The sequence below is a fragment of the Ananas comosus genome, linkage group 4 (assembly GCF_001540865.1).
Source record: "Ananas comosus cultivar F153 linkage group 4, ASM154086v1, whole genome shotgun sequence".
NCBI lineage: Eukaryota > Viridiplantae > Streptophyta > Magnoliopsida > Poales > Bromeliaceae > Ananas > Ananas comosus.
This window is the reverse complement of record NC_033624.1, coordinates 4,782,192-4,807,076: the sequence shown is the minus strand read 5'-3', so window position 1 is coordinate 4,807,076 and position 24,885 is coordinate 4,782,192. Positions and strand designations below refer to the sequence as shown.

Here is a 24,885-nt window from a genome sequence, read left to right as displayed (position 1 = left end):
AATTTGAGAATCTGATATTATTCTATGCGAAAATATGTACAAAATGCATGTTGGCTATTAATTTATGTGCATTAAATTGTCCATCTACCCACCTGTCTTTTTGTTTCATGAACCTTTTAATTTCTTGCGTAAAATTGCATGGAGACCCTAAACTATGAGACGTTCTTAGATAGGTCACTCAGCTTTAATTTTTTCGCGTGGCACCCCTTTAATTTCTAATATTTTTATTTAAGTTTTTGCAATTAATTAGGCATAAAAAAAGTTTGTTATATTTCATGGCTCGATTAGCTAGTTAATTAAATTCAATTTTATTTATTAATTTGATGGAATTATCAATCAGTTTGATAAAAAATTTTTTTTGGCGAAATTACTTGATTCTAAATAATTAAAAGTTAAGGCCAATTAAATAAAAAAAAATAAACTGAGGAGGCTAATTTAGAATGACCCATAGTCGAGGGGTTCTCCATATATATATTTTAATTGTTCTTAATATATCCTTTGTAATTAAAACTGGAACTGGAGGTGGTGTATGTGATCCATTAAATGTCGGCAATATTGGATTGTTGACTGTCAACGTTTTCTGACTTTTTAACTTTGCCATCGATACAAAGAACAGTTAGTTAGTCATGTTTTTTACTTACCATATCATTAATGTGTTGGTACCGCTATAATATGAAGGTTTGTAATTTTTTTTAAAAAAACTCCTCTGTGCAGGGATGTCAATGGGTATGGATACCCGAAATATTATCTGAATCCGAACCCGAACAGGGCGGGTTTACCTGAGCTAAACGGGTATGAAGTCGGTTATGAGTATAGAAAATAAAAACCCGACGGATCGATATGGATACGAGTATGAATTTTGTATTTATCCGATCTGAACCCAAACCCGAACCCCAATAAATTATATATATACATAATTTATTTTTATTTATTTATATAATATATAAAATATTTAATAATTCTTATCCCTTAGATCTTCATTCAACGGTATAGATTTTTAAAACCTGCCGGGTTGCGGTCCGGGTTCTGGTTTCGGGTTTTTGGTCGAGTACAGATATGGGTATGGATTTTTAAAACCCGCCGGGTTCGGATTCGGATACGGATTTTAATTTGGTTTTCGGGTTCGGGTTCGGGTTTTTAAAAATCCGACGCAAACCCGACCCGTTGACATCCTACCTCTGTGGTTTCACACTTTCTTACTTTAGTACCCTATAGTTTAAAGTGTATCAATTTTTAGTGTGTCCTGTGATTTTATTTTTATCTTTTTATTATTAATTTCAATAATTTTTTTCATTAAATCAGTACTAAAGTGAATATTTTGACAAAGTTAAATTTTAGGTTTTGAAAAGTTAGAAAAAAATAAAAAAACAAATATTTATAGAGACTATCTAGTGAGAAATTTCTGGTGAGAATGTATCGTAACTTTGTAAACTTCTTATTTCTAGACTTAAGTAATTTTATAAAAAAATTGTGAATTTTATTAAATTTATTAGTAATTTCACAGGTTTAAAAAGTTTAATTATCTTTTGTTGTTCTAAGTTAAGTCAGTTTAAAAATTAAAATTTAAAAAAAATTAGAATTTGAGTGCGTTTCAATTCAAAATAATTGTAGTTGAGGATTATCTATATAGTTTTATGGCCAATTTGCATAAAAAATTCATAAATTTTGAGCTTTTGCAAAACTGTGCCACCTTTTTTAATTTTGTAAATTCAGACCGAATTTTTTGCCATCGGACGAAAATACCTTTCTTCCTTTTCTTTCTCTCTCTTCTTTTTTTTCCNGAATTATCAATCAGTTTGATAAAAATTTTTTTTTGGCGAAATTACTTGATTCTAAATAATTAAAAGTTAAGGCCAATTAAATAAAAAAAATAAACTGAGGAGGCTAATTTAGAATGACCCATAGTCGAGGGGTTCTCCATATATATATATTTATTTATTTATTTTTTAATTGTTCTTAATATATCCTTTGTAATTAAAACTGGAACCGGAGGTGGTGTATGTGATCCATTAAATGTCGGCAATATTGGATTGTTGACTGTCAACGTTTTCTGACATTTAAACTTTGCCGTCGATACAAAGAACAGTTAGTTAGTCATGTTTTTTACTTACCATATCATTAATGTGTTGGTACCGCTATAATATGAAGGTTTGTAATTTTTTTTAAAAAAACTCCTCTGTGCAGGGATGTCAATGGGTATGGATACCCGAAATATTATCTGAATCCGAACCCGAACAGGGCGGGTTTACCTGAGCTAAACGGGTATGAAGTCGGTTATGAGTATAGAAAATAAAAACCCGATGGATCGATATGGATACGGGTATGAATTTTGTATTTATCCGATCCGAACCCAAACCCGAACCCGAATAAATTATATATATACATAATTTATTTTTATTTATTTATATAATATATAAAATATTTAATAATTTTTATTCCTTAGATCTTCATTCAACGGTATAGATTTTTAAAACCTGCCGGGTTGGGGTCCGGGTTCTGGTTTCGGGTTTTTGGTCGGGTACAGATATGGGTATAGATTTTTAAAACCCGCCGGGTTCGGATTCGGGTACGGATTTTAATTTGGTTTTCGGATTCGGGTTCGGATTTTTAAAAACCCGACCCAATTAAACCCGACCCGTTGACATCCTACCTCTGTGGTTTCACACTTTCTTACTTTAGTACCTTATAGTTTAAAGTGTATCAATTTTTAGTGTGTCCTGTGATTTTATTTTTATCTTTTTATTATCAATTTTAATAATTTTTTTCATTAAATCAGTGGCAAAGTTAAAATTAAAGAGTACTAAAGTGAATATTTTGACAAAGTTAAATTTTAGGTTTTGAAAAGTTAGAAAAAAATAAAAAAACAAATATTTATAGAGACTATCTAGTGAGAAATTTCTGGTGAGAATGTATCGTAACTTTGTAAACTTCTTATTTCTAGACTTAAGTAATTTTATAAAAAAATTGTGAATTTTATTAAATTTATTAGTAATTTCACAGGTTTAAAAAGTTTAATTATCTTTTGTTGTTCTAAGTTAAGTCAGTTTAAAAATTAAAATTTAAAAAAAATTAGAATTTGAGTGCGTTTCAATTCAAAATAATTGTAGTTGAGGATTATCTATATAGTTTTATGGCCAATTTGCATAAAAAATTCATAAATTTTGAGCTTTTGCAAAACTGTGCCACCTTTTTTAATTTTGTAAATTCAGACCGAATTTTTTGCCATCGGACGAAAATACCTTTCTTCCTTTTCTTTCTCTCTCTTCTTTTTTTTCCCTTCACCATTTTTTTCTTCCGCCTTCTCCTCCTCCGCAACGCCTTCCCCTTCCCTACCAATCATAGCTCTTCCCAAAACGCCCCTCCCCAAGCTCGTCTCTCTCCTCCTCCTCCTCCTCTCTCCCCTCTTCTCCTCTTCTTCGTCCTCCTCCCGCTCCTATTCCGATCTCACCCCCGACGAGTTCCGCGCTGCACGCCTAAGGCTCGCCCCGGGTCTCGCCTCCGTGGCGGCGCCACATCGGGGATCGCCCCGTGTTCTAGAACCTTACGAGGAGGCGGAGCTGCTTGCGCGCGAGTGCGACCTCAGCGGCGGCGACAGCGGCGCGAAGGTACTCGCTGTCGAGGACGCGACCTCGCCCACCTCAAGATCGCCGTCCAAGTCCTACTCTCCGGCGATGGAGATGAGAGCGTCCAAAAAATGTAATTTTTTAAGGTGTGAAAAATGGTGTAATGGTATAAAAAAAAAGAAGGAATAGAAAGAGGAGGAGAAGAAAAAATTATACAATTTTGGACGAAATCGTGCAAAATTGAGCAAAATAGTGTAAAATTGTGCAATTCTCATCGAAATTGGCCTAATTTTTCGCCCAATTTTGCACCATTTTGCCTAATTTTATACCATTTAAGTAAAATTTATATTAATTTTTTCTTCTTCTTCCTCCAATTTACACTATTTTTTTTTCTTCCTCTTCTTCCTCCTTTCTCCTCCTCCTCCTTGAAGCCCTACGAAGAAGGTGGGATGCGGGGTCCTGGCGGCAGCGGCAGTGGAGCGTGGCGCGGCGGAGCAGAGAAGGTGGGATCCGGCAGCAGCAACGGCGCGGGTGGCAGCAGCGGCGCGGGCGGCGGCCGCGGCATCGTGTGGGATGCGGGCCCCTGGCGACTACGGCAGCGGAGCGTGGCGCGGTAGAGCGGAGAAGGTGGGATGTGGCAGCGCCAGCGGCGCGGGTGGAGGGATCGGGGGGAGATCCAGGCGCGGTGGGGTCGGACGGAGACGAGGAGGGCGAGCGCGAGCGCGAGCGCGGCGACGGGGGTGCAGCAAAGGGTTCAGTGGCGGGTAGCGGAAGAAAAAAAATAGCGAAGGAAAAAAAAAGAGAGAAAAAAAAGAAGAGAGAGAAAGAAAAGGAACAAAGGTATTTTCATTCGATGGCGAAAAATCCGTCTCGAATCTGCAAAATTAAAAAAATGTGGCCCAACTTTGCAAAAGCTCAAAATTTATGGATTTTTTATGCAAATTGGCCTAGTTTTATCCACATTAAAGTAAAAAAACTATTTTGTGCACCGAGTATATAAATAAATTTAGTGCACTTCACTTTTAAAACCTTCGAAATATATAAAAATTAAAATTTTAATTATTTTTTATATGAATAATTACCTATATACCTTTCAAAATTTTTGAAATATCTTATAGACCCCTATGCTTTTTCTTGTTTCAAATATTCCCTTTTATATATATTTCTCTGTTATTCAAATATTCTCTTGTTTCAAAATTGTATAATATTAATTTTAAAAATTAAGAGTTGGTGTATATCATATTTATAGACCAGGTGTAGACACTTTTTTAATAGTTTAGGTGTGAGTTAAGATCGCGGAGAAATCATTTCATGCACGGGATGTAAACTTATATTTTATACCATATTGATAAAGTTGGAATTTGAACTCTAAAATATTTTATTTACATGCTTTTTATATTGTATAGATTATATCTGTTAGATTAATTTTAATTTTTAAATATTAATAATTAAAAAATAAATTTATTATATGTAATATTTTAATGGACAGATGCACGTAATAATATTGAAGCGGAGGAGGAAGCTACAATCAATTATTATAAATATGGTCCATAAAATTCGAACTAGAGGTTTTTTCATGAAAATTAAATCCATTAATAATTACTTTATTCTTTGAAAAGTGTGCTAGTACAATTATTTTGACACCCTTTAATTTTGTGAAAATTGAACCTCTAAGGACGGACAAAGTTTAGTACGAAACTTCCAATCGAGTCAATTATACGGTTAGAGTAGGAACTTAATTTAAGGGTAAATTTGAATTTATGTCGTTTCGTACTAAATTTGAATTAATTATGGTTGAAATCAAATTCCAATATTTGTACCATATATATATGTATTCTCTGGTAAATTTGAATACATATATATGGTACAAATATATGGTACAAATATAGAATTAATTATGGTTGAAATCAAATTCCAATGTTGGATTAATTATTGGAATTTTTTAGTTCTATTCACCAGTGAGAGTGGAGTTCTGACGCTGAAATCCCAAAGTGCAGGATTTCAGTATTGAGGACCGATACCATATAGGGGAGTACCAGTACCCCAGTGTATTTCCAGAACTGATACTCTCGAGTTGCACCAATTTGCTACTGAGTACCGGTACGGCATCGGGCTAGTACCGGTACCCTTTGTGCAAGCTTGTGGGTTGAGAGGCCGAGTACCGGTAACCAAATCGGAAACCGGTACTTCAGCTGTCATTTTGAGTTGATAAAGGGTAGTGTTGTCTTTTAGTTGGTGGATAAGGATGCCACCTACCCCTCTCATGCTTTTCAACCTAATTAACTGAGAGTGTGCACTTTTCTATTTTCCTCTCTCTCTCTAGTTTTGATCGTACGCTTAGTGGAGGCCGTGGTTCGAGCTCGGGTGATTTTCGACATCAATTTGAAGGGCTGTTCGAGTGTGCGTGTGTCGCGGTTGCGTCATTAGAGGTCGGCGAGCGCGTGTTTTTCCCTTTTTTCGACTTCTCACCGTGGTTGGATTAGCATTTCGAGGTGGATTGAAGTTTACCAAAATCGTCGGAATACCTTCTAAGTTTTTATATTGTCAACATGTATCATTTGTTTATTTTCTTGCTAGTACTTAAATTCATGGATTAGAGTTAATATTTGAATTTGGAGTTAAGCTAGTAGTATAATTTTATATGTTGGACTTGGAATTGATTTAGGAGAAAATATTTAGATTCTACACTGTCACTTTCTGAAAATTACCAGATTTAGCTTTAGGAGCTGTTATTCTTTTGTATCGTCGCTGTTAGTATGCGATAGACACCCAGATTAGTGTAGGACGAGTTTACGCTCGTGCTAAAATAGCGAACTTATTTTACAGTAGTGTGTAGACTGTTCCAGACTGTCGGGTGTCGTCGCGGTTGACGGTGGACCCAGTTTGTTGTTTTTGCATCGGATTGTACCAAGGGCACGTGAGTTTTGGTTGTAGGACCAGTTAGACCTATTTGTTTTGATTATAACCTGTAAGAGCCTGATTGAGCTCGGCAAAGACACGCTCGACAAAGACACGCTTGCATATTCGGTTGGATAGCGCCACGAGTGCCACTTCGGAGTTGGGCTTAGTACTTTTGCGTTGATATCGTAGTGTCCTAATTGGACTTGCTCTCCACCAACAACCTAGCGTGGTGGTGGTTGGTTTAGCTTTGACAGTTGGGACTGGTGCGTTCACAGTCCCTAATGAGATTGGGTCAGAGAGTGCATTCCTATATCTACAGAATAGTGGTTAACGATAGTACAGTGGCATGTAGCTGTAGGGTTTTTCAGCTTTCTTTACGATCTTTGTGCATATTTTCTGTAGACTAAGTAGGTGAGCCGTTGAGATCGGTAGCGATACCTACTGAGGATTACTCCTTTTTGCAGTATTTCTCACACCCAGTTATTGACCCCTTTTTGCAGAGTTTTCGTCTGCGGCTGCTGCTGTTGCTGATTTCGATCGAGAAAAGGGAGTCGCGAGCTAGATTCCTTCTCTGGTTGCAGTGCAAGAGGAGTACCTCCCACAGATAGTTTTGGGATTTTTGTACATACCGTTTTGTTGTCTGGGTACTCGCTGGAGCGAGTGGTGTAGTAGGCATTTTGTATGTATTGGAACCTTCGAGGCTATATATATTCCTTTTCTTTAGCAGTTCTTTACCTTGTGGTTGTAACTTAAATTTGTTTATAGGTACAGCTATCGCTTCGTATACAGAGAAAATTTCTATATATACGGCGGATCTGTTGGCGTGTCCAAAAAAACATGTAATTCGGGACGTGACATAAGTGAAATAATATTTTTGTCCTTACAAACATATTTCTCCAAAAGTCCTAATTATACAGAAATGTCCTCCTAAAAAAATATTTTACTTAATAATATAACATGGGTAAAAAGATCAATTTAACTCATTCACTAGTCAGAGTTAAGTATTTTATTTATGATTAACTATATTTTTCTAGCGGATTCTTACAGTAGAAGTATATTTGAAAACGATAAAATTTTTGTAAGGATAAAAATAAAATGTTGAATTTTATAGGAATACTATCTACTATTCGAATGTTTGCAAGAAGCTACATGCAATTAATCCTTTATTAACATATGCACTGAATTTAAAGGATCTAGAAAAGTGCAATACAAACTTAGTTATTCATAGCCTGATCTACAATGGCTTTTTGAACGCGGTAGAATCTTCATCCACGATGTAACAGACATGTGAATCAATCTCTATGATCTAAGACCGATTGAGCGAGAAAAAAAAATGCAATATGATTAGTTTCCACCAATCAAGCATAATCCAATCTTCCACTACATTGAATTTATGTTAAAATTTTGGACTCAATCTTTAATTAATTATGGTGAAATCAGAGAATAAAACTGAAACCCTGACCAAACTATAAGGGCTAAATTTGTAATTTGCTCTAATTATATGATTTGTCCACACGTAAAATACACGGAAATATTTTCCCGAGCTTCGTTAGAGGGTATACATTGTCCCCTGGACATCTTTCTTCAGTACAATTAAATAGTATCTACAAAACTCTATTAATTTTCATGGCCTTATACTGTTGTCACTACAACAAAAACGATCTATAGCGACACTTTTAAATATAGGTACATGTCAAAAAAGTGCTGCTAGCTAAAATTACCGACACTTTTAAAAAGTGTTGCTATATGTGGAGTCGCTAGGTATATAGTGACAGTTAAAGAGTGTCGCTATAACCTAAAAGAGTACTGCAAATTTACCAACACTTATTTAAGCATTTAGCAACCGTCGAAACTCTATCTCGTTGGCTGCGGTGGCAGAGGAGGACGACAGGAAAGGCTCTTCGTCTAGAATTTCAGTAGATTGAGTAAAGAGAGAAGAAAATGTGGTAATTAATTTTTCTTTTTTTTTCTTTTCTATTTGTAATTGGGCCAAATAGACTGTGTGTGGTGGGTTGAGTAGAGTAATCTTTTATTTTTGGTTGGATTGGGCTTTATATTTAGGCATTAGTAGATGTTTTTTTAAGTTTTAGCATAAATGGGACACTTACTCAAAAGTGTCCCAAACATGTGTCCCTATAACCTAATTCTGGTGTAGTGTGTGGTCCAACTCTTTTAAGTTCCGGGTATGGGTCCCAATAAATTTTATTTATCTATAAATAAAATTTTATTAATTCTCATGGTTTTATTCTGATGTTGCCCAATCCATTTAATTTTAAGGTGTGGGTCTTAGTGATTGACTATTTTTTTCTCTATTTTCTTTTGAAAATATAGACAATCATCTCTTTAATTTGGGTTTGTGGGCCCCACCCCACTCTCCTCCTCAGCCACGTTCGTCTCCGCCTCCGGCGAATTTTCGAGCAGTCACGACGACGAGCGGATTAAGTTCGTCGTCTTTCTTTCGCTTGTGAGGAACACCACGATGCGAAACGGAGGGATCGACATGGATACAGTGTAGGTGAGATGAGCGCTCGAGGCTGTCATTATCTGCAGAGACATGAGTCTGCGAGCAGCGATATAGGAGAGACAGGCACATGGGTAAGTACTCCTTATATGAAAAAAAATAATAGTGGTCCATTTTTGTAAAAACGTAAAACTAGTAGACTATTTTATACAAAAAGACTAAAAAATAAACTTATTAATCGTATAAAATTCAAGCTAATTTGAATTAAACTTAAATTATATTTTATTAACTTTTAAATACAAATAATTAATTTAGTGTATTTTTTTAAAAAAATCTCCCTTAGGATGAAGATTTTTCTTTTTTCCTCCACAAAAATTTAACTGAGACAGAAATTCTAAAACTCCTTAGGGGTGGGGATGAGAAAGGGACGGGAAGGGTTCCGTCTGTTAAATATAAAAATGTTTAAACACCGTTCTCTAACAGCTTAAATTTTTAGAGTACAACGGTTGTTTCACATGGTATCAGAGCAGGAGATTCCGAGTTCGAGTTATGATAGGCTTCTAGCATATTAATTTTCTTTCATTTAATTCAAGCCCACGTCATGGGCCGATTAAAAAATCTCGAGCCCATACGTGATGGAAAGTGTTAAATATAAAAATATTTAAACACCGTTCTTTAACAGCTTAAATTTTTAGAGTACAACGGTTATTTCACACTGTCCTGGTCCCACCCAGTTGCCATCAATATTTCCATTCATCACCAGACATCAACTTCATGATTAGCCACAAATCGAGAAGCATAATGACAGGTTCACACCTCCAATATCTTATCTTCCCATTTCTCCTATCCTTTTTATTTTTAAATCAGCTTTTTACTACAATTTATTAAAATAAAATTTTGTAATTAAACAGGAATTCATGGAAAAGCTCATCATTTTCCTTTAGGGGTCCGAATTAAATTTTTAATAGAGAAAGAAGATGACCATTAGGGTTTCTTGGGAGGGCATATATCCACACTCCTAATCATTCGAAATTTTGTGATGGACAAATTTATAATTGCAAAGTTATTATTTTACTTACCATCTGTTAAAAAACAAAAAGAAGACTAATAATAAAATACAAAGAGGAATTAGGATCATAGCAGAACTTTGGAAGGATAGATCTGATCACTTAAATTTTGTAGAAATTTGTTTGTTATTAGGTGTGTTTACAGATGACATATAAAATATGTCAAAAGTGAAGGAACTAGCGCACTACAAACTTTTATAAATATGTCAAATTTCTCACATTGGAGTTTATAAAATATATTGCTAAGTTGGAGAACTTGAGGCATTTATGACGTTATTAAACTTCATGTAAAACTCTTCTAAAAGTCGAAAAACTAATGAGAGAATAGATGAGCAAAAAAATAAAAAACTAGAATCAAAATCAGAACAAACCAGAATCGAAATCATAACAAACTAGGATGAAAAACGAAACGATGAAATCTCTTAATTTGCTTGCTCCATAATAAGAATAGAAATCAGAATTAGAATCGGAATCAATCTGTTATTATTATTTGATTGATATATTCAATTGCTCATAAGCATTTGGGTAAATTTCAAATACCACCGTCATAATTTCGCACTTTCTCTCTTTAGTATCATGTAGTTTAAAATGTGGTTTCATTTTTTTTCTCTTCACCAACTCCTCTGCTAACATTTCGTTAAGTTATATACAAAAAACTTCAAATATTCTATCTAGCTTTATCGAATTTTAGTAACTTTTAATTTTTAACTTTGTCATTTACTTGACGAAAAAAATTAGTGGAGTGAATAATAAAAAGAAAAAAAATGAAACCACAGAGTACTAAATTGNTCACAAGCACCTCAGCCTTAAGTCCACGCGACACTAGGTCCATCACAGGGAGAGGAGAACCGTCGATCCCTGTGACCCTAAGTCGCTCAAGCTTAACGGGCGAGGAGAACCGTCAAACCCGTTGAGCTCACACCAGGAGAGGAGAACCGTCGATCCCGTTGAATCACTACCGGGAGAGGAGAACCGTCGATCCCGTAGTTCTGATTCTACTCTTGCCATCAGCACCATTCCTAGGGATTCCGGAATTCATTTTCACAACTTAAGGGTTTTACTCTTTTACCCTATGTCGACGACCTTTCTAGGTCTATACCATTCACTTTCTAGTGGTCCTATTACCACTATAATTCGTAACTTAGTCTACTTTTACTGAGTATTTCTTTACATCATAACCTAGGTTCATTTACATTAGGTTTTGTATTCTTTCTCCTAGATCTCCACTCTAGGTTTACTTGCTTGACCTATGTCCAATGACACTAGGTTAATGTCCGACCTATGTTCAACAATACTAGGTTCATGCCACTCGATCTATTCAATGCCCAACCTATGTTTAATAACTTAGGTTTCATGCCACTCGATCTATATATCACCCTAGGTATCCTTGCCTAGGTTCACAGTTCACATGTTTTCATGCATCTTATTACCGTTGAGGTTTCTAAACAAAGAGAATTATCGACATTTATATAGCTTGAACTATAGTACATTCATTTTCATATATGTTGAGACATACGCATCAGATGTTCGCTTTTACATGTCGACAATTATGTATGCTTTAGCATCTACGTTCACAAGTCATATCCAATTTACCTGCCCTTGGCATTTACAGGTCCAACATTTATATATCATGTATTGAACATATGAATTTAGCATAACTATGCATCTATTCATATATCGACATTTATATGTATCTAGCATGATATACAGCATATTCATATGTCTCTAGCATGTTCATCATCTGATTACCATTATACATCATCTAGCATAAACCATAATGCATTCATAAATCATTAATCATATATGCCTATTCATCACATATCTTATAGCATTATGTTTATATGTCGACAATCATAGTCAAATGCGTCAAATGAAACCATATTTTACTTTGGCATGGAAGTGACCTAATCACTTCGGTAAAGCACAACCCACCTTTATTTGATACCGGAATGAGAGAAATCAGCTTCTCGCACTTCTCCACGAATCGCGACCCGCGCTCCCGACACTTGTCGCCGAAAATGTTCTTTTGGCGATATCTTCGCGTAGGCTCGACGGATTGCCGAACCGACTTCGCCAACGCGTTTGTTTTACCCTCAATTAGGTTTGTACGCGGTCAATTTCATTTTAGGACTTCTATCCTGCAAAAGTGCATTTCTAGGCTTAGGTTTCACATAACTTGATTCTACACAACTTGTATAGAACACACATAGTAATCTAAGCTTCAACCAGAGAACTTACCTCAATTCCTGTTAAATAACACACCAACCTGATTTCAGGTTTTCAAGTTCCAATAGGTTATCTCCCAAGTTTCGTTCCTAATAACCATTCATATGTGTATACATATATACATACATAACACAAAGTTAGTTCTATAGGGTTCTTCATAATGTTTAGAATTTCAGCACCTAATAAATTCTTGTTCAACTTCTCTACATAGCAGGAAACATCCTTCCAATCAGGTTTAGGATTAATCTATTTTAGATTTTCATCCTCAACAACCATTTATAAGTATATGCATACATATATGATGTTCCTAACATAATTTCTAGGTTTCTTACATACTAGTAGCACCTAGAATCCTTAATTCAACACTTTTAGGCAGCCAAGAAGATCATTCAAACCAAAGTTTAACTCTCTTTATCTCAGATTTTNATATTTGAATCTAAATAATTATTATTAAAAAGAAAGGAGTTTTTTCCCTCAATCTCCTCAAATCAAAATTCACTCTTTATTATTAAAAAGAAAGGAGTTTTTTCCCTCAGTCTCCCCAAATCTTAATTCAATGGAACTGGTCGAAGTTCACGGGAAGTACGACCAGATTTTTGCAGAGTCAGAGGGCCAACCTTTTGGAGCTGAGAGCAAGATTATCTGATTAGAAGTTGACCAACGACCTGATACAATAATGTGGAGGTGGAGTTCCAACGGCCAGTTCTCAGTCAGATCGGTTTATACCATGTTGAATGATGGGGGTACGAGGGACCCACGGAGCAACAAGATCTGGTCATTACGTATCCCTCTAAAAGTAAAAGTGTTTAGCTGGCTTGTACTTAAGAAGAGACTTCTTACAACGGATAACCTTATGAAGCGAGGATGGTCGGGAGACATCAGTCGTGTGCTGTGTGGATCAGATGAGGAAACAGTTGACCATCTGTTCACTAGGTGTGTTTTCTTCAAATTCTTACTGTTACAGGATGCGGACGACATTTAGATTACTGACCTGGGAGACAATGTGCACTACACCTAGGATCAGCGGATGACTAGGAAAGGTTGGCAGACCGGGGAGAAACGCCTAACTGAATTAGTTGCTAGCTGGTGGGCTGTATGGAGGGTTAGGAAAGATCTTATCTTCAGAAAAATCCAGCCAAACCCTGTGTTGATAGTTCACAGGGTTAAACAGCAGATGACGCATTGGAAATCCTCTCTCTTTGGCCTAGTTTATTGTAGTATCCTTGTTTTATTTATTATGTAATTAATTAGTTTCTTTGAGTGGGTTGCATACTAATTATGGTGGCTTGGAGCCACGTGTACCATGCATGCTTATCAACATGCTTGTGCTTAGCAACTTGCACGTACACCCCCTCCCATTGCATGCATATCTGTTTAATTAAGGAGGGTGTGCATGCACTTCACTAATTAAGTCTCTCGTTTCTCTCTCTTTCTCGTGCGACTGAAGCAGAGGACAAGCTTCAGAGTCTCCCAGTGCCCGAGTGGAAGTGGGAGTACATCACTATGGACTTCGTCGTTGGATTGCCTAGAGCGCAGGGTGGCTACGACGNGGATGATGTCCAACTAGCTCAATCCTCACTTTGATCCCCTAGATCAAAGGTGACATCGCAACTCCAAGTTTCCATATGTTATACATTACCTCCTAAGTGTAGTGGTAAATTTATCCCTGCAAAATCCAACATATTAAATAATCGAGTTCTTCGTTATTATTTAAAGGTAATCCTAATTAATTGTAAAAATGATAATTCTAACCCATTGTACAGAAAGTAGAATTTAGATTTTAATATTGAAAAAATTTCAAATATCATTCATATGGAAACTTGGTTTCTCATTTTAGTATCCTATGGTTCAAAGTTTTTTATATATAATTTAATGAAATATTAACGAAAAAGCTGACGAAAAGATAAAAATGAAAGCAGAGGACACTAACTTGATACACTTTAAACTACATGGCAATAAAGTGAGTAAGTGTAAAATCATAGGGGTGGTATTCGAAGTTTACCCTTTAATATTTAATAATTTTTTTAGAAATAGTTGAATGCGGTGAAAATTGAGTTCGATGCTCTAGAGAAAAAAGTTACGAATAAATGAAATAGAGGTTTAATATAACTTGAGTTATATTATTTTTTTGAATTACACTAAAACAAACACTGAAAGGTATAAAACTTGAATTTCATAACTTCACTTACTCCAAACCAAATGGCGAAACATGCGTACTAATTAATTGTGTAATTAACTGAAAAGAAAAAACTAAATTGTGACGCGATTAATTTACACAGGACACGGGACGCACAATTGAAAATAAAAGCAAGAGCTCCCTAGGTACAATTATTGCCGCCCCCATGATAATGATGTATCTTTATTCGTTGTAGATTATTATTACTTGCTTTTTTTAGCTTTATTCCTTTTTACTATATATATGTAAATCATTATCCTCTGATTTCTGAGTTTAGTTTGGGCCAATTTGCATAAAAATTTCACTAGATTTGTGCTTTTGCAAAACTGAACCACCTTTTTTGATTTGCCCGCCTCACCTCTCACCCTCATTCATTCGCCCGCGCACCCCTTGCCTTCCTCGCCTCCGATCCCGCCGAGGTCGCGCGATGACTCTTTTTTTTTTCCCCTCTCTGACCCTTCTCTACCGTCTTCGACGATGATTCATTTCTCACCCTCTCTAGCTCTTCCCTACCCTTCTCGACCTCTTTCCCTCCCTCCTCTTCCTCCACCGCCTTCGACGACGACGCATCTTCACTGACACCGACGCCGTGGAGGTCGCTGCGGCGCCGCAGCCTCGGAGCGGTGGTCCTTAGCGGCGTCGTCGCCAGCACCGCGGCCGTTGACAGAGATGGGTGACAAAAAAAAAAAATTACACAAGAACGAAGAAGAAAAAAATAATGAAAAAAAATAATAAAAAAGAAAGATGAAGATGAAATTGTACCGTTAAAATAAAATTCACTGTTTTAAAAGAACGTTGCACTATTATGGATATAAGTTGCACTATTTAACATATAAACTGTACCCTTTAAGATAAAAATTATACTCTTTAAACTAAAATTGCACTCTTTGAGAGATATTTACACTATTTCTTTTTTTATTGAGATGAAAGTTACACTCTTTAAACGAAAGTTGCACTCTTTGAGAGATATTTATATTTTTTTTTTTCTCTTTTTGCACTTTTTGAGATTTAAACTGTATCCTTTAAGATGAAAGTTACACTCTTTAAACGAAAATTGCACTCTTTGAGAGATATTTACACTATTTTTTCTCTTATTACACTATTTGAGAGATATTTTACACTGTTTCTTCTCTTGTCGCATCTTTTAAAAGGAAAAATAGTATAACTAGAGGAGAAATAGTGCAATAAAAGAAGAAACAATGCAACAAGAATAGAAATAGTATAAATATTTTTTAAGGGATACAGTTTACATATCAAAGAATTCAAGAAGAGAAGAAGCAGTGTAAATATCTCTCAAAGAGTGCAACTTTAGTTTAAAAAGTATAACTTTCATCTTAAAGAATGTAGTTTATATCTCGAAGAGTGCAATAAGAGAAAAAATAATGTAAATATCTCCAAAATAGTATAATTTTCGTTGAAAGAGTATAATTTTTATCTTAAAGGGTGGAGTTTATATCTTAAATAGTGCAATTTATATTCATAATAGTACAACGTTCTTTTAAAATAGTGAAATTTTATTTTAACGGCGCAATTTCATCTTCATCTTTCATTTTCTATAATTTTTTGTCTTTATTTTTTTCTTCTTTTTTTTTCTACAATTTTTTTTTAGTCACCCCTCGCTGCTAACGGCCGCCGGCGACGACGCTGCTAAGGACCTCCCGCTCCGAGACTGTGGCGCCGCAGCGACCTCTGTGGCGTCGGCGTCGGCGAAGATGCATCGCCGTCGAAGGCGACGGACGAGGAGGGAGTGGGAGAGGACGAGAAGGGCGGGAAAGGGCGAGAGAAGCGTCGTCGTCGGAGATGGTGGAGGAGGGTCGGAGAGGGAAAAAAAGAGAGTTGCAGTGTAGTCTCGGCAGGGTCGGAGCGAGGAAGGCGAGGGGCTGCGCGGACCAGGGCGAGGGCGAGGGCGAGGGCGAGGGCATGTGGGTGAGACGCGAGGCGGACCGTTTCCGCCTCCGCCTCTGCCTCCGCTGCCTTCTTCGGTGAGAGAAAAAAAAATGAACGAGAGAAAAAAAAAGGAGAGAAAAAGAGGAGAGCGAAAAATTAATAAGGGCATTTTGATCAGTTTGCTGAAAATTCGGACAGAATCTGCAAAATCTAAAAAGGCGGCCCAATTTTGCAAAACCTCAAAATTTGTGAATTTTTTATGCAACAGGAGCTATATCAGTTTTGCGTTTGAAAAAAAAATGGATAATATTTTTATGAGAATAAGATAAATAATGTTTTGATGGTTAGATTGGAACAGCAGGAATAAGAGTTATAACTTTAAATTAAAAATATTTCATCTAATTAATTAACATCAAAATATTAAATAAAAATAATTTAATACATTAACAAATTTATTAGCTATGAATATTGTATAAGATAATAAAAATATATTAATTAATTAATTAAATATTAAAAATAATTTAACTTTTAATTATTTAATAAATTATTTTAGTTAGATAACTAGGAAAAAAAATAATTAGACTAATAAAAATATTAATGGTTGACCAATATAAATATTAGTTTAGGGATAAACATATTAAATTATTAATAATTAATTAACTAATTAATTATAGGTAATAAATTCATTAATTACTTTTTTATTTAAGCAATTGATAATGATTTAAATATATTAATTAGATTAAATAATAATTTAATATATTTAATTAAAATTAAATTTTAATTTTAATTAATTTTGTTTCTTCTTGAGAACAAACTTATTTCGGAAAAAAGAATGGAACAACAGTTCTAAACTTATGCGGAACTATACCAACTTACTTTAGGGATTCGAGAACTCAAGAATTGAAGTTCCACATGAAAATGAATAAATATATACACATAATAAACTTCTTTAATTTAATATGTCAAGCTTCTGTCATGTTCCCTTAGTACAATAAATTGCATAGTTAGTCCCCGGACTTTTTGAAAATTTTTAATTTGCATCCTATTCTCTTTTAAAAATGAATATAATGTATATATTTAAATTTTTATAAGTACATTATTTTTATTGCTCGAGTTGCATTTCTGTTAAAATTTATAAGTTGGAGTGCAACTTTTTGTTGGAGTTTTTTTGTTTTTTTGAGAAATAGATAACACGCTATCCGCTTCGTTTATTTCATTTAGAAATAAACTTAGCTGGAAATATGAATCAACTAGGATTCGAACTTGGGCATCGGGTACTAACCACCAAATTCTTTGCCACTTGTTCTAGGGATGCTCTAGGGATGGAGTTAACCGCGAGAAAGTTGGACACTCTGTGATATTTATAAGTGGTTGATATCTAAAATTTACTTTTTTTTAAAAAAAAAGAAAACCCCATGTAAAACTTTTCTAAAAGTTGAGACACTGAAGTTGTATTTTGATATTGGAATAAATAATGTTAGGTTTGAAAAAAAAAAAATTGTGAGTGAAAGTTAAAAAGTTTAATTTTCGCTCAATAGAGAGTTTTAGTATTTATGATTTGAGAAAATGCTATACTTTATCTGTAAGATAATTTATATTATTTAAAAAAAAACAATTTATAAGCCCTATATAATATATAGTTTTAGGCATTTGATTATACTCTTCAACTATCAAATGCTTGAGCAATTTAAAAGAAATGTTTTGAACAAAATGTTGATGCACCCAACCAGCAGAGCCATCGTGCAAAATAAAAGCTAGGTGTCACAAACAAAATATGTTTTGCTAACTTTTCCTTTGCAATCACCCAAACTTCGAAGGAAAGTTCTTTCAGAGATTTTGTTGGGACATTCTAAAAGCTTCCATACGGATTTCAAGACTGATGGCACGAATGTCGAAGTGTCAAGAGTCTTTCTAGGAGTGCAATAAGTGTAGCCTCTTATGAGCTTGTAGCTACACCCTTTGCCTTATAGTTATGCGTCACTTGGCATCTTTTTATTTGTAATTTCATGGCGAGTAATTTATATTTGGTTGTGGCCTCCACCTCCTCTACTTAGAAAATCAGTTGTAATCCTTTCTCTTATTAATAAACAATGCTCCTCAAATTCTCTCTCTCTTGTATTTAGTTTAGGGTGAATAGATCAAGGTTTTTTTTTTTTTTTTGAGAAAAAGCAGCATGCTGCCGCTTCATTCAACTAGGGAGTGAACTTAGCTACAGATTGAGACATCCAGGGCCTCGAGAGGAAAGAAAGAGGAAAAGAAAAAGACAAACTTAAGGTACAAGAGAAAAACAAAAGAAAGACAAAAGAGAAAAGAAAAGAAGAAAAGAGAAAGAAATCCAAAAAGAAAAACAAAAACATCACATATCAACTACATGAACGATTCCACGAGTCTCTAAGCACTCTGATCTCCAAAAATAGACTCCCCAGCACCCGTCTTGATTGCTGAAAAATTCTTTTGTTGCGCTCCAACCATAATACCCACCACGTTGCAACGATGGTCAACATTTCCATATCCCCCTGTGTGCCCTTTTTGGCACTACTTTTTTCCCAAATCTCCTTTCAGCGAAGTTGCACATTTCGCGAAGGAAGACGAGCGGCGTACGAGCTAGATAAACGATTTCGCTTTAAGTCTGTGACATTGAGTTACGTATCAAATATAGTATGAAAACACTATTTTTTATTATATAAATTTTTATGGAACATCTATTATTTATATAATTTAAATTAATAAATAAGTGCAGGAGTAGAAATTCTAAATATTGGCTTAAATGGGCCAGCATTCTGCTATGTGGAGCGAGGCAAAGTGGGCTAAGTCATGTTCGAAATGGTGTAATTAAGACTAGATGGGTTGAGTCACAATCGAAATAAGTGAATGCTGTATCTGGACACTTTAAATAAATTGATTGTGTATTTCTAATGTCTCGAGCTTTTGAAATGAATGGCTACCGCGCCACCGATCCTCCTGCACTAAGTTCTTTTAACTCTTCCTTCATCCTTAAGTAATAAGTACCCTGTGTGTGTATATATATGCTTGAGTTCTCTTGCTTGCGCAGAAGCTTTTCTCACAGAGAAAATAAAAGCCTGAGCTACGTGTGGGGGCAGAGATGGGTAATTCTGAGAGCTCTTCACAGCTCCCGGCCGGAGCCGACGGCAGGCGTGGCGCCGTTCGGCGCGACAATTCGGAAGAAGAAAACGATGCGACTTTGTCAACGTCGATCGAAAAGGCCGTGAAGGTGGGCGCGAAGGTGGCCGGGACTGCCCTGGTTGCGTGGGGGGCGTGGAACTTGGCGACTTCGTCGAGGTCGACTGAGCGTCCCGAGGATGATCGCCCCGGGAGCGCAGTCGGCGCGGCCAACACGCTACTTGAAGGAGCATGTCAAGCAGCTGGACGGATCAGCAGAGGCGGCCGCGGCTTGATTCCTAACAAAGATTACTTCTTCTACCAGCCTGGTAATATTTTCGTATTTCTGCAACATGACATATATACACGTAATATCATAGATAGTAGATTAATGCTAATTACTATTTAATTTTTAGTCATTGGATTATTTACTATTCCACGCACCTATCTACATGAATAGTAATTATCCGCTAGTTTTTTAGTCCTTGAAATATTATTTACTTTTTTAACTATCCCCACTAACTCAAGACACCTACTAGTGCATTGTTTGGTTCGGATATAAGCAAGAACTAGTTATTACAGGGATAGGTACAAGTATGGAGATAAGAAAAATAGCGTTTGGATGCAAATTAGATTATTTCCGGGGATAAGAAAAATAGTGTTTGGATAGATAATATGGAATAAGAAAAACAATGGTAGTTATATATAGAAAATGGATGTGTTGGTGAGGATAGTTATACCAGCTTATTTCAGATATCCGAGAACTACTATTCTCAGAAAAAAAAAATTTACGTTTGGATATAAAAGGGGATAAGGGGTTATACCTCCCCTTATCCCCGATCTATACAGTGCCCTATTATTTTGGCAGAAAGTGGTATCCCTTACTATCAATTATATTCTTGAGTTCGACTACTATGCTATTAATAGCACCCAATCATTTGGTGCTATTAATATTATTCTAGTCTAGTTCTTTATATATAGGGAGAGAGAAGGGGGGATAGGGCTTGTGTGCTTTTAGAAATAGATGACTTTCGTGCTATCAAATAGTTTTCGACATTGGGACTTCCGCATCAATGACATGCTCCATTAGACTTGATTTAGAATATTTAAAGTGTTTAGAAATTAAAATTCACGATTTTTCGATATCATTTATTTAGTGATCGAAGAGACTTAAAATCAATAATTTTAATGGTCGCGGTGAGCTGTTTGCAAGTTTAAATGTAAAGAAATATTCAAATTACGTAAAATTTTGATGGAAAACTTTTTATACTAAATAAAACAAGATCAATATCTTTGATCTAAAATTTTACCGTCATATCATCACTTTCTGTGAGATTTTTATTTTCAACTGTTGATTTTGAGCTTTTTCGATCACTAGATATATAAATGATATCAAAAATTTGTGAAATTTATTTAGAAAGTACTTCAAATATTTTAAATCAAGTCTAATAGAACCGATCGTCAATTCGAAAATCTCAGCATAAAAAATAACTTAATAGCATGAAGAGCAGTATGCTTCTAAAAACACACAAGCTGGATTCTCTCTCTCACTATATATATGTCCCCGGATGATTCCTTCTCCGCTAAATAATATATAAAATCGAAAACCGAAGTTTTTTACTTTTGCCTAGTAGCTACCCGAATTATTGATACATAATTATCTTATTTAAGACAAACTACTATTATTTATAAATAAAAAATTAAAATGAAAACAAGGAAAGAATAATTTGAAAATGCAATCATATAGTAATATCTACTATATAAATCTTATCTAATTTTTTTAAAAAAATTATCTCCACGAATAATTAAGTTTTAAATTATCTATAATTTTTTATGAATTTTAAAAATCAGATTTTTTTTCTACGTTAATTAATTTTTTTTTTTATAAAATAAAATTTTAAAAATATTCGTATGCAACTCACATGTTAACAACTGCTTAATTAATTATTTATATAGAATTTGGCTGGGGTATTATTAACATAATAATATCATTGAGTCCGTCGTGATGTAAAGCCCCTTGTTATGTTCGGATGTTCATTTTGATGATAGACAAATTTAAAGATAATTTAGGGCAATTAAATTTTTTAAACTCTGAATTTCATAATTTTTCAACATCATTTATATTGAATTTTTTTTTTTTTTTGGTTGCTAAAATATTCAAATATCGTAAATTATATTGAATAGTTTCCATTTTCAAATAGGATGCCTCAGTATTTGAGAATAAGTCTACATCACGAAGGGCTTGATGTAATAGTAACATAATTGATCACTTGACCTTTTTAGTTCAGCGCTAAAAATAGATCTCTCTCACGACATGACTATTATACTATTAAATAAAATATTATTTTAAATATATTTTAGGGTTAATTTCATCTGTACCCTCACAAAATTATGAAATATCATAAATACCCTTCAAATTTTTAAAATTTCACAAATACCCTCTAAATACAATATTTCTTTCATAAATGCCCTTACAGTTACTATTTTGCTAACTTCTGTTAGCTCAACATTTTTTTACTTTACTTTAAAATATAAAATTACCATTTTACCCTTTGTTCACTATTTCTTTAGAGAGACAATTTCATTCATGCCCTTGACAAGTTCAAGATTATAATAAATGCCCCTAACAATTTGAAATATCAAAATTAATCCTATGAATATTTAATTTGTTTTAAAAAAACTCCAAAATATACTATCATTAGTTGGGATCGTTTTAATCTTAGTTACATTATAGTATAATGAAGGTTAAGAATAAATTGTCTATTTTATCTCTAAATATTGAAAATTGGTGAGGGGTATATAAATGTATGCTAACCCATTTCTTTTTTAAAATTTTTATCCATTCAAATTTTGTTTATTTTGATTTCAAATATTTTAATCAATTAAATATAGAAATTCAATTAATCAGTTAATTAGCTATTGAATGAATTTTGCTATTTTCATATGAAAATTAGGTAAAGGTATTAAAATTTGATGGAATAATTATCTTACTTTATGAAATTTTTATTAATTAAAATTTCATGTTTTCAATTTGTTATTTCAAACTATTATTGGTTCATATAATGTCCATTGATTATAAAAATTTAGTGAGTCTTTTCATAATAAAACTAATTTTTTATCTGGGGTCGAATTTTATACTAATGTATTGCTCTCAGTTATAATGTGTATTCACAACCATAAACTTTCTCTACTTTAAGTAGTCAAATTAAAATTTTTTATTATTTTACAATCGTTATAGTAAAAAAAAATATAACTAAAATGAATTATCTTCTCATTTTAACAATGAAGCAAAATAAAATTTAATTTAACTACAATTTATTTGAAATAGAAATATTTATTTCTAATTGAAATGAATAATTTTTCTAAACTAAATCAATCAAATTTTACTAAATCTTTAGTCTAGATAGAGTTTAGTTAAATTTCAAATATAACAGGGGTATTTATGAAATAAAGTAAGTAATTGACCATTAAATATAAGAGGGGTAAAGTTGGAATTTAAATATTATTAACTTCAATTTGGATGGGCACTTAATAGTAGGGTTATTTTTGAAAGTTTTTTAAATTTAGGAAGGTACACATGATATTTCAATTTTTAGATGGGTATTTATGAAATTAGATAGTTTAGAAGGGTATTGAGAAAATTTTCCTTATATTTTATGTTTATTTGCTCGAAAATTGTTATTCTAACTTTTGCGAACTCAAAAATATAGATCCTAAACATTTTTAAAAAAATAATTGCCTTTCGTAGGAGCAAGTTAATTATATTTTTAAAATAATTGGGTTATATAATGGCAGAGATAAATTACCAAAAATTCATGACTTACAATGTTTGGAAGCAAGAAGTGACGGACCGTTTTGGGAGGGTGTGGCCTGAAAGGATTGAAGCGATTGGCCGTCTTCTAGAAGAGCATGATCCGGATGTAATCTTCTTCCAGGTATGTATAACTCCTCCATGTGTAATTTATTTGGTAACGTTACTCAAGCGCTAGCTCTTTATTAAAGAACTAAATATTTTGTAAATATCCTCCACAAGATATGAAATATCATGACATGCCCTTTGTTAATTATATACCAAAAATACTCACACAAATCAATATAATATCATAACTTTTTACATAAAATGAACATAATGGGTAAATTGCAATATATATGCTTTACAAGGGTATAAATTGATGCTTCAAAATTTTTAAACTGTACATGCATGAATTTATTCTATACTTTTTGAGTGGTACAATTAAATTTACCCTTAAGGTATAGTATTAAGCTACTATACTTTTGAAAGTATAAAGGAGTTGGTGTTCCGATTTTTGAACTCTTCAATTAAGAATTATACGTTTAGAATAATAATGATTCCCCTAAGATTTAGTTGTCTTCATGTGATTTAGTTGTCATTTCGGAAGGTATCCCCCACTACACTTTGGTAGCACACTTGGTTAGGGTTTAAGGGGTGGAATAACCCCTTATCCTCCCCCTTTATACCCAAACGTCAATTTTTTATTCTAGAATAATAGTTCTCGGATACCTGAAATAAGCTGGTGTAACTATTCCCACCAACACCTCCATTTTCTATATATAACTATCCACTATTTTTCTTATTCCATATTATCTATTCAAATATTATTTTTCTTATCCCTGGGAACAATTCAATTTTCATCCAAACGCTATTTTTTTTTATTCTCAGACTTGTACCTATTTTTGTAATAATTAGTTTTTGCTTATTCCAAAACCAAACGGTGCAAATTATAAACTTTTTTTTAGTATTGGAGACTTCCAATCCAACCCAGTGGTGAAGTTCTAGTCAAGTTAGAACCATCAAAAATCAGTATCTTTAAAAGTTTCCTAAATTTCATTGAAATATAAAAAAAACTCGGTCATCTCTGCTAGCCTAAGGGGGTGTTTGGCCAACCTTTAAAAAAGTGTCTTTGGGTTGAAAAGCGATTTTCGGCTCAATAGAACGTTTGACAACTTAATTTTTAAAATCTGATTTTGCCTTTTAGAATCAGAAAACTAATTTTGAAAGCCCAGAATCAAAAGCAAGAAAAAAACTGCTACTTAAAATCTGATTCTACTTTTGGACTCAAACTTCAAATTTTTATTTTTATTTTTATTTTAAATTCAATGTTTAAATTTAAACTTAATATTAAATTTTAATTTTCAGATTCATTTTTGAATTTTTAAATTTTAAATTTTAAATCTTAAAATTTAAAAAATATATTTCAAGCTTTAAATTTTAAATTTTAATTTTAATTTTCAAATCTCAAATTTAAGATAAAATTTAAAATTTGAGATTTTAGATTTTAAAATTTAAATTTAAAAATAAAAAATTTTAAATTTTAAATTACAAGTTTTAATCTTCAAATTATAAATTTCAAATTTTTAAAATTTTAAATTTTAAATTTTAAATTTTAAATATTTATATTTAAAATTCAAATTTCAGATTTCACATTTCAGATTTCAGATTTCAGATTTCAGATTTCAAAATTC

The 24,885-nt window shown here is 33.7% G+C and overlaps 2 protein-coding genes across 2 annotated transcripts in view; both read left to right on the top strand.

Annotated features, from left to right (window-relative positions):
• On the top strand, positions 2,193–12,864 carry LOC109708777. The gene is made up of 4 exons (XM_020230599.1): positions 2,193–2,196; positions 3,343–3,696; positions 3,995–4,327; positions 12,755–12,864. The coding sequence occupies exons 1-4, from the start codon at positions 2,193–2,195 to the stop codon at positions 12,862–12,864; spliced, it is 801 nt and encodes a 266-aa protein (XP_020086188.1).
• LOC109708424 overlaps positions 19,322–24,885 on the top strand; it is a 9,779-nt gene continuing 4,215 nt past the window's right edge. The window contains exons 1-2 of the mRNA XM_020230160.1: positions 19,322–19,730; positions 23,197–23,336. Of these exons, the coding sequence (XP_020085749.1) occupies positions 19,385–19,730; positions 23,197–23,336 (486 nt within the window). The 5' untranslated portion in view covers positions 19,322–19,384. The remainder of the gene's footprint in view (positions 19,731–23,196; positions 23,337–24,885) is intronic.

Bases quoted from the DNA above. Each gene is read 5' to 3' on its own strand.
- LOC109708777 (XM_020230599.1), top strand. The intron at 3,697-3,994 runs GTAATTTTTTAA...TCCTCCTTGAAG, and splicing joins GATGAGAGCGTCCAAAAAAT to CCCTACGAAGAAGGTGGGAT. The intron at 4,328-12,754 runs GTAGCGGAAGAA...TTTTTCCCTCAG, and splicing joins AGCAAAGGGTTCAGTGGCGG to TCTCCCCAAATCTTAATTCA.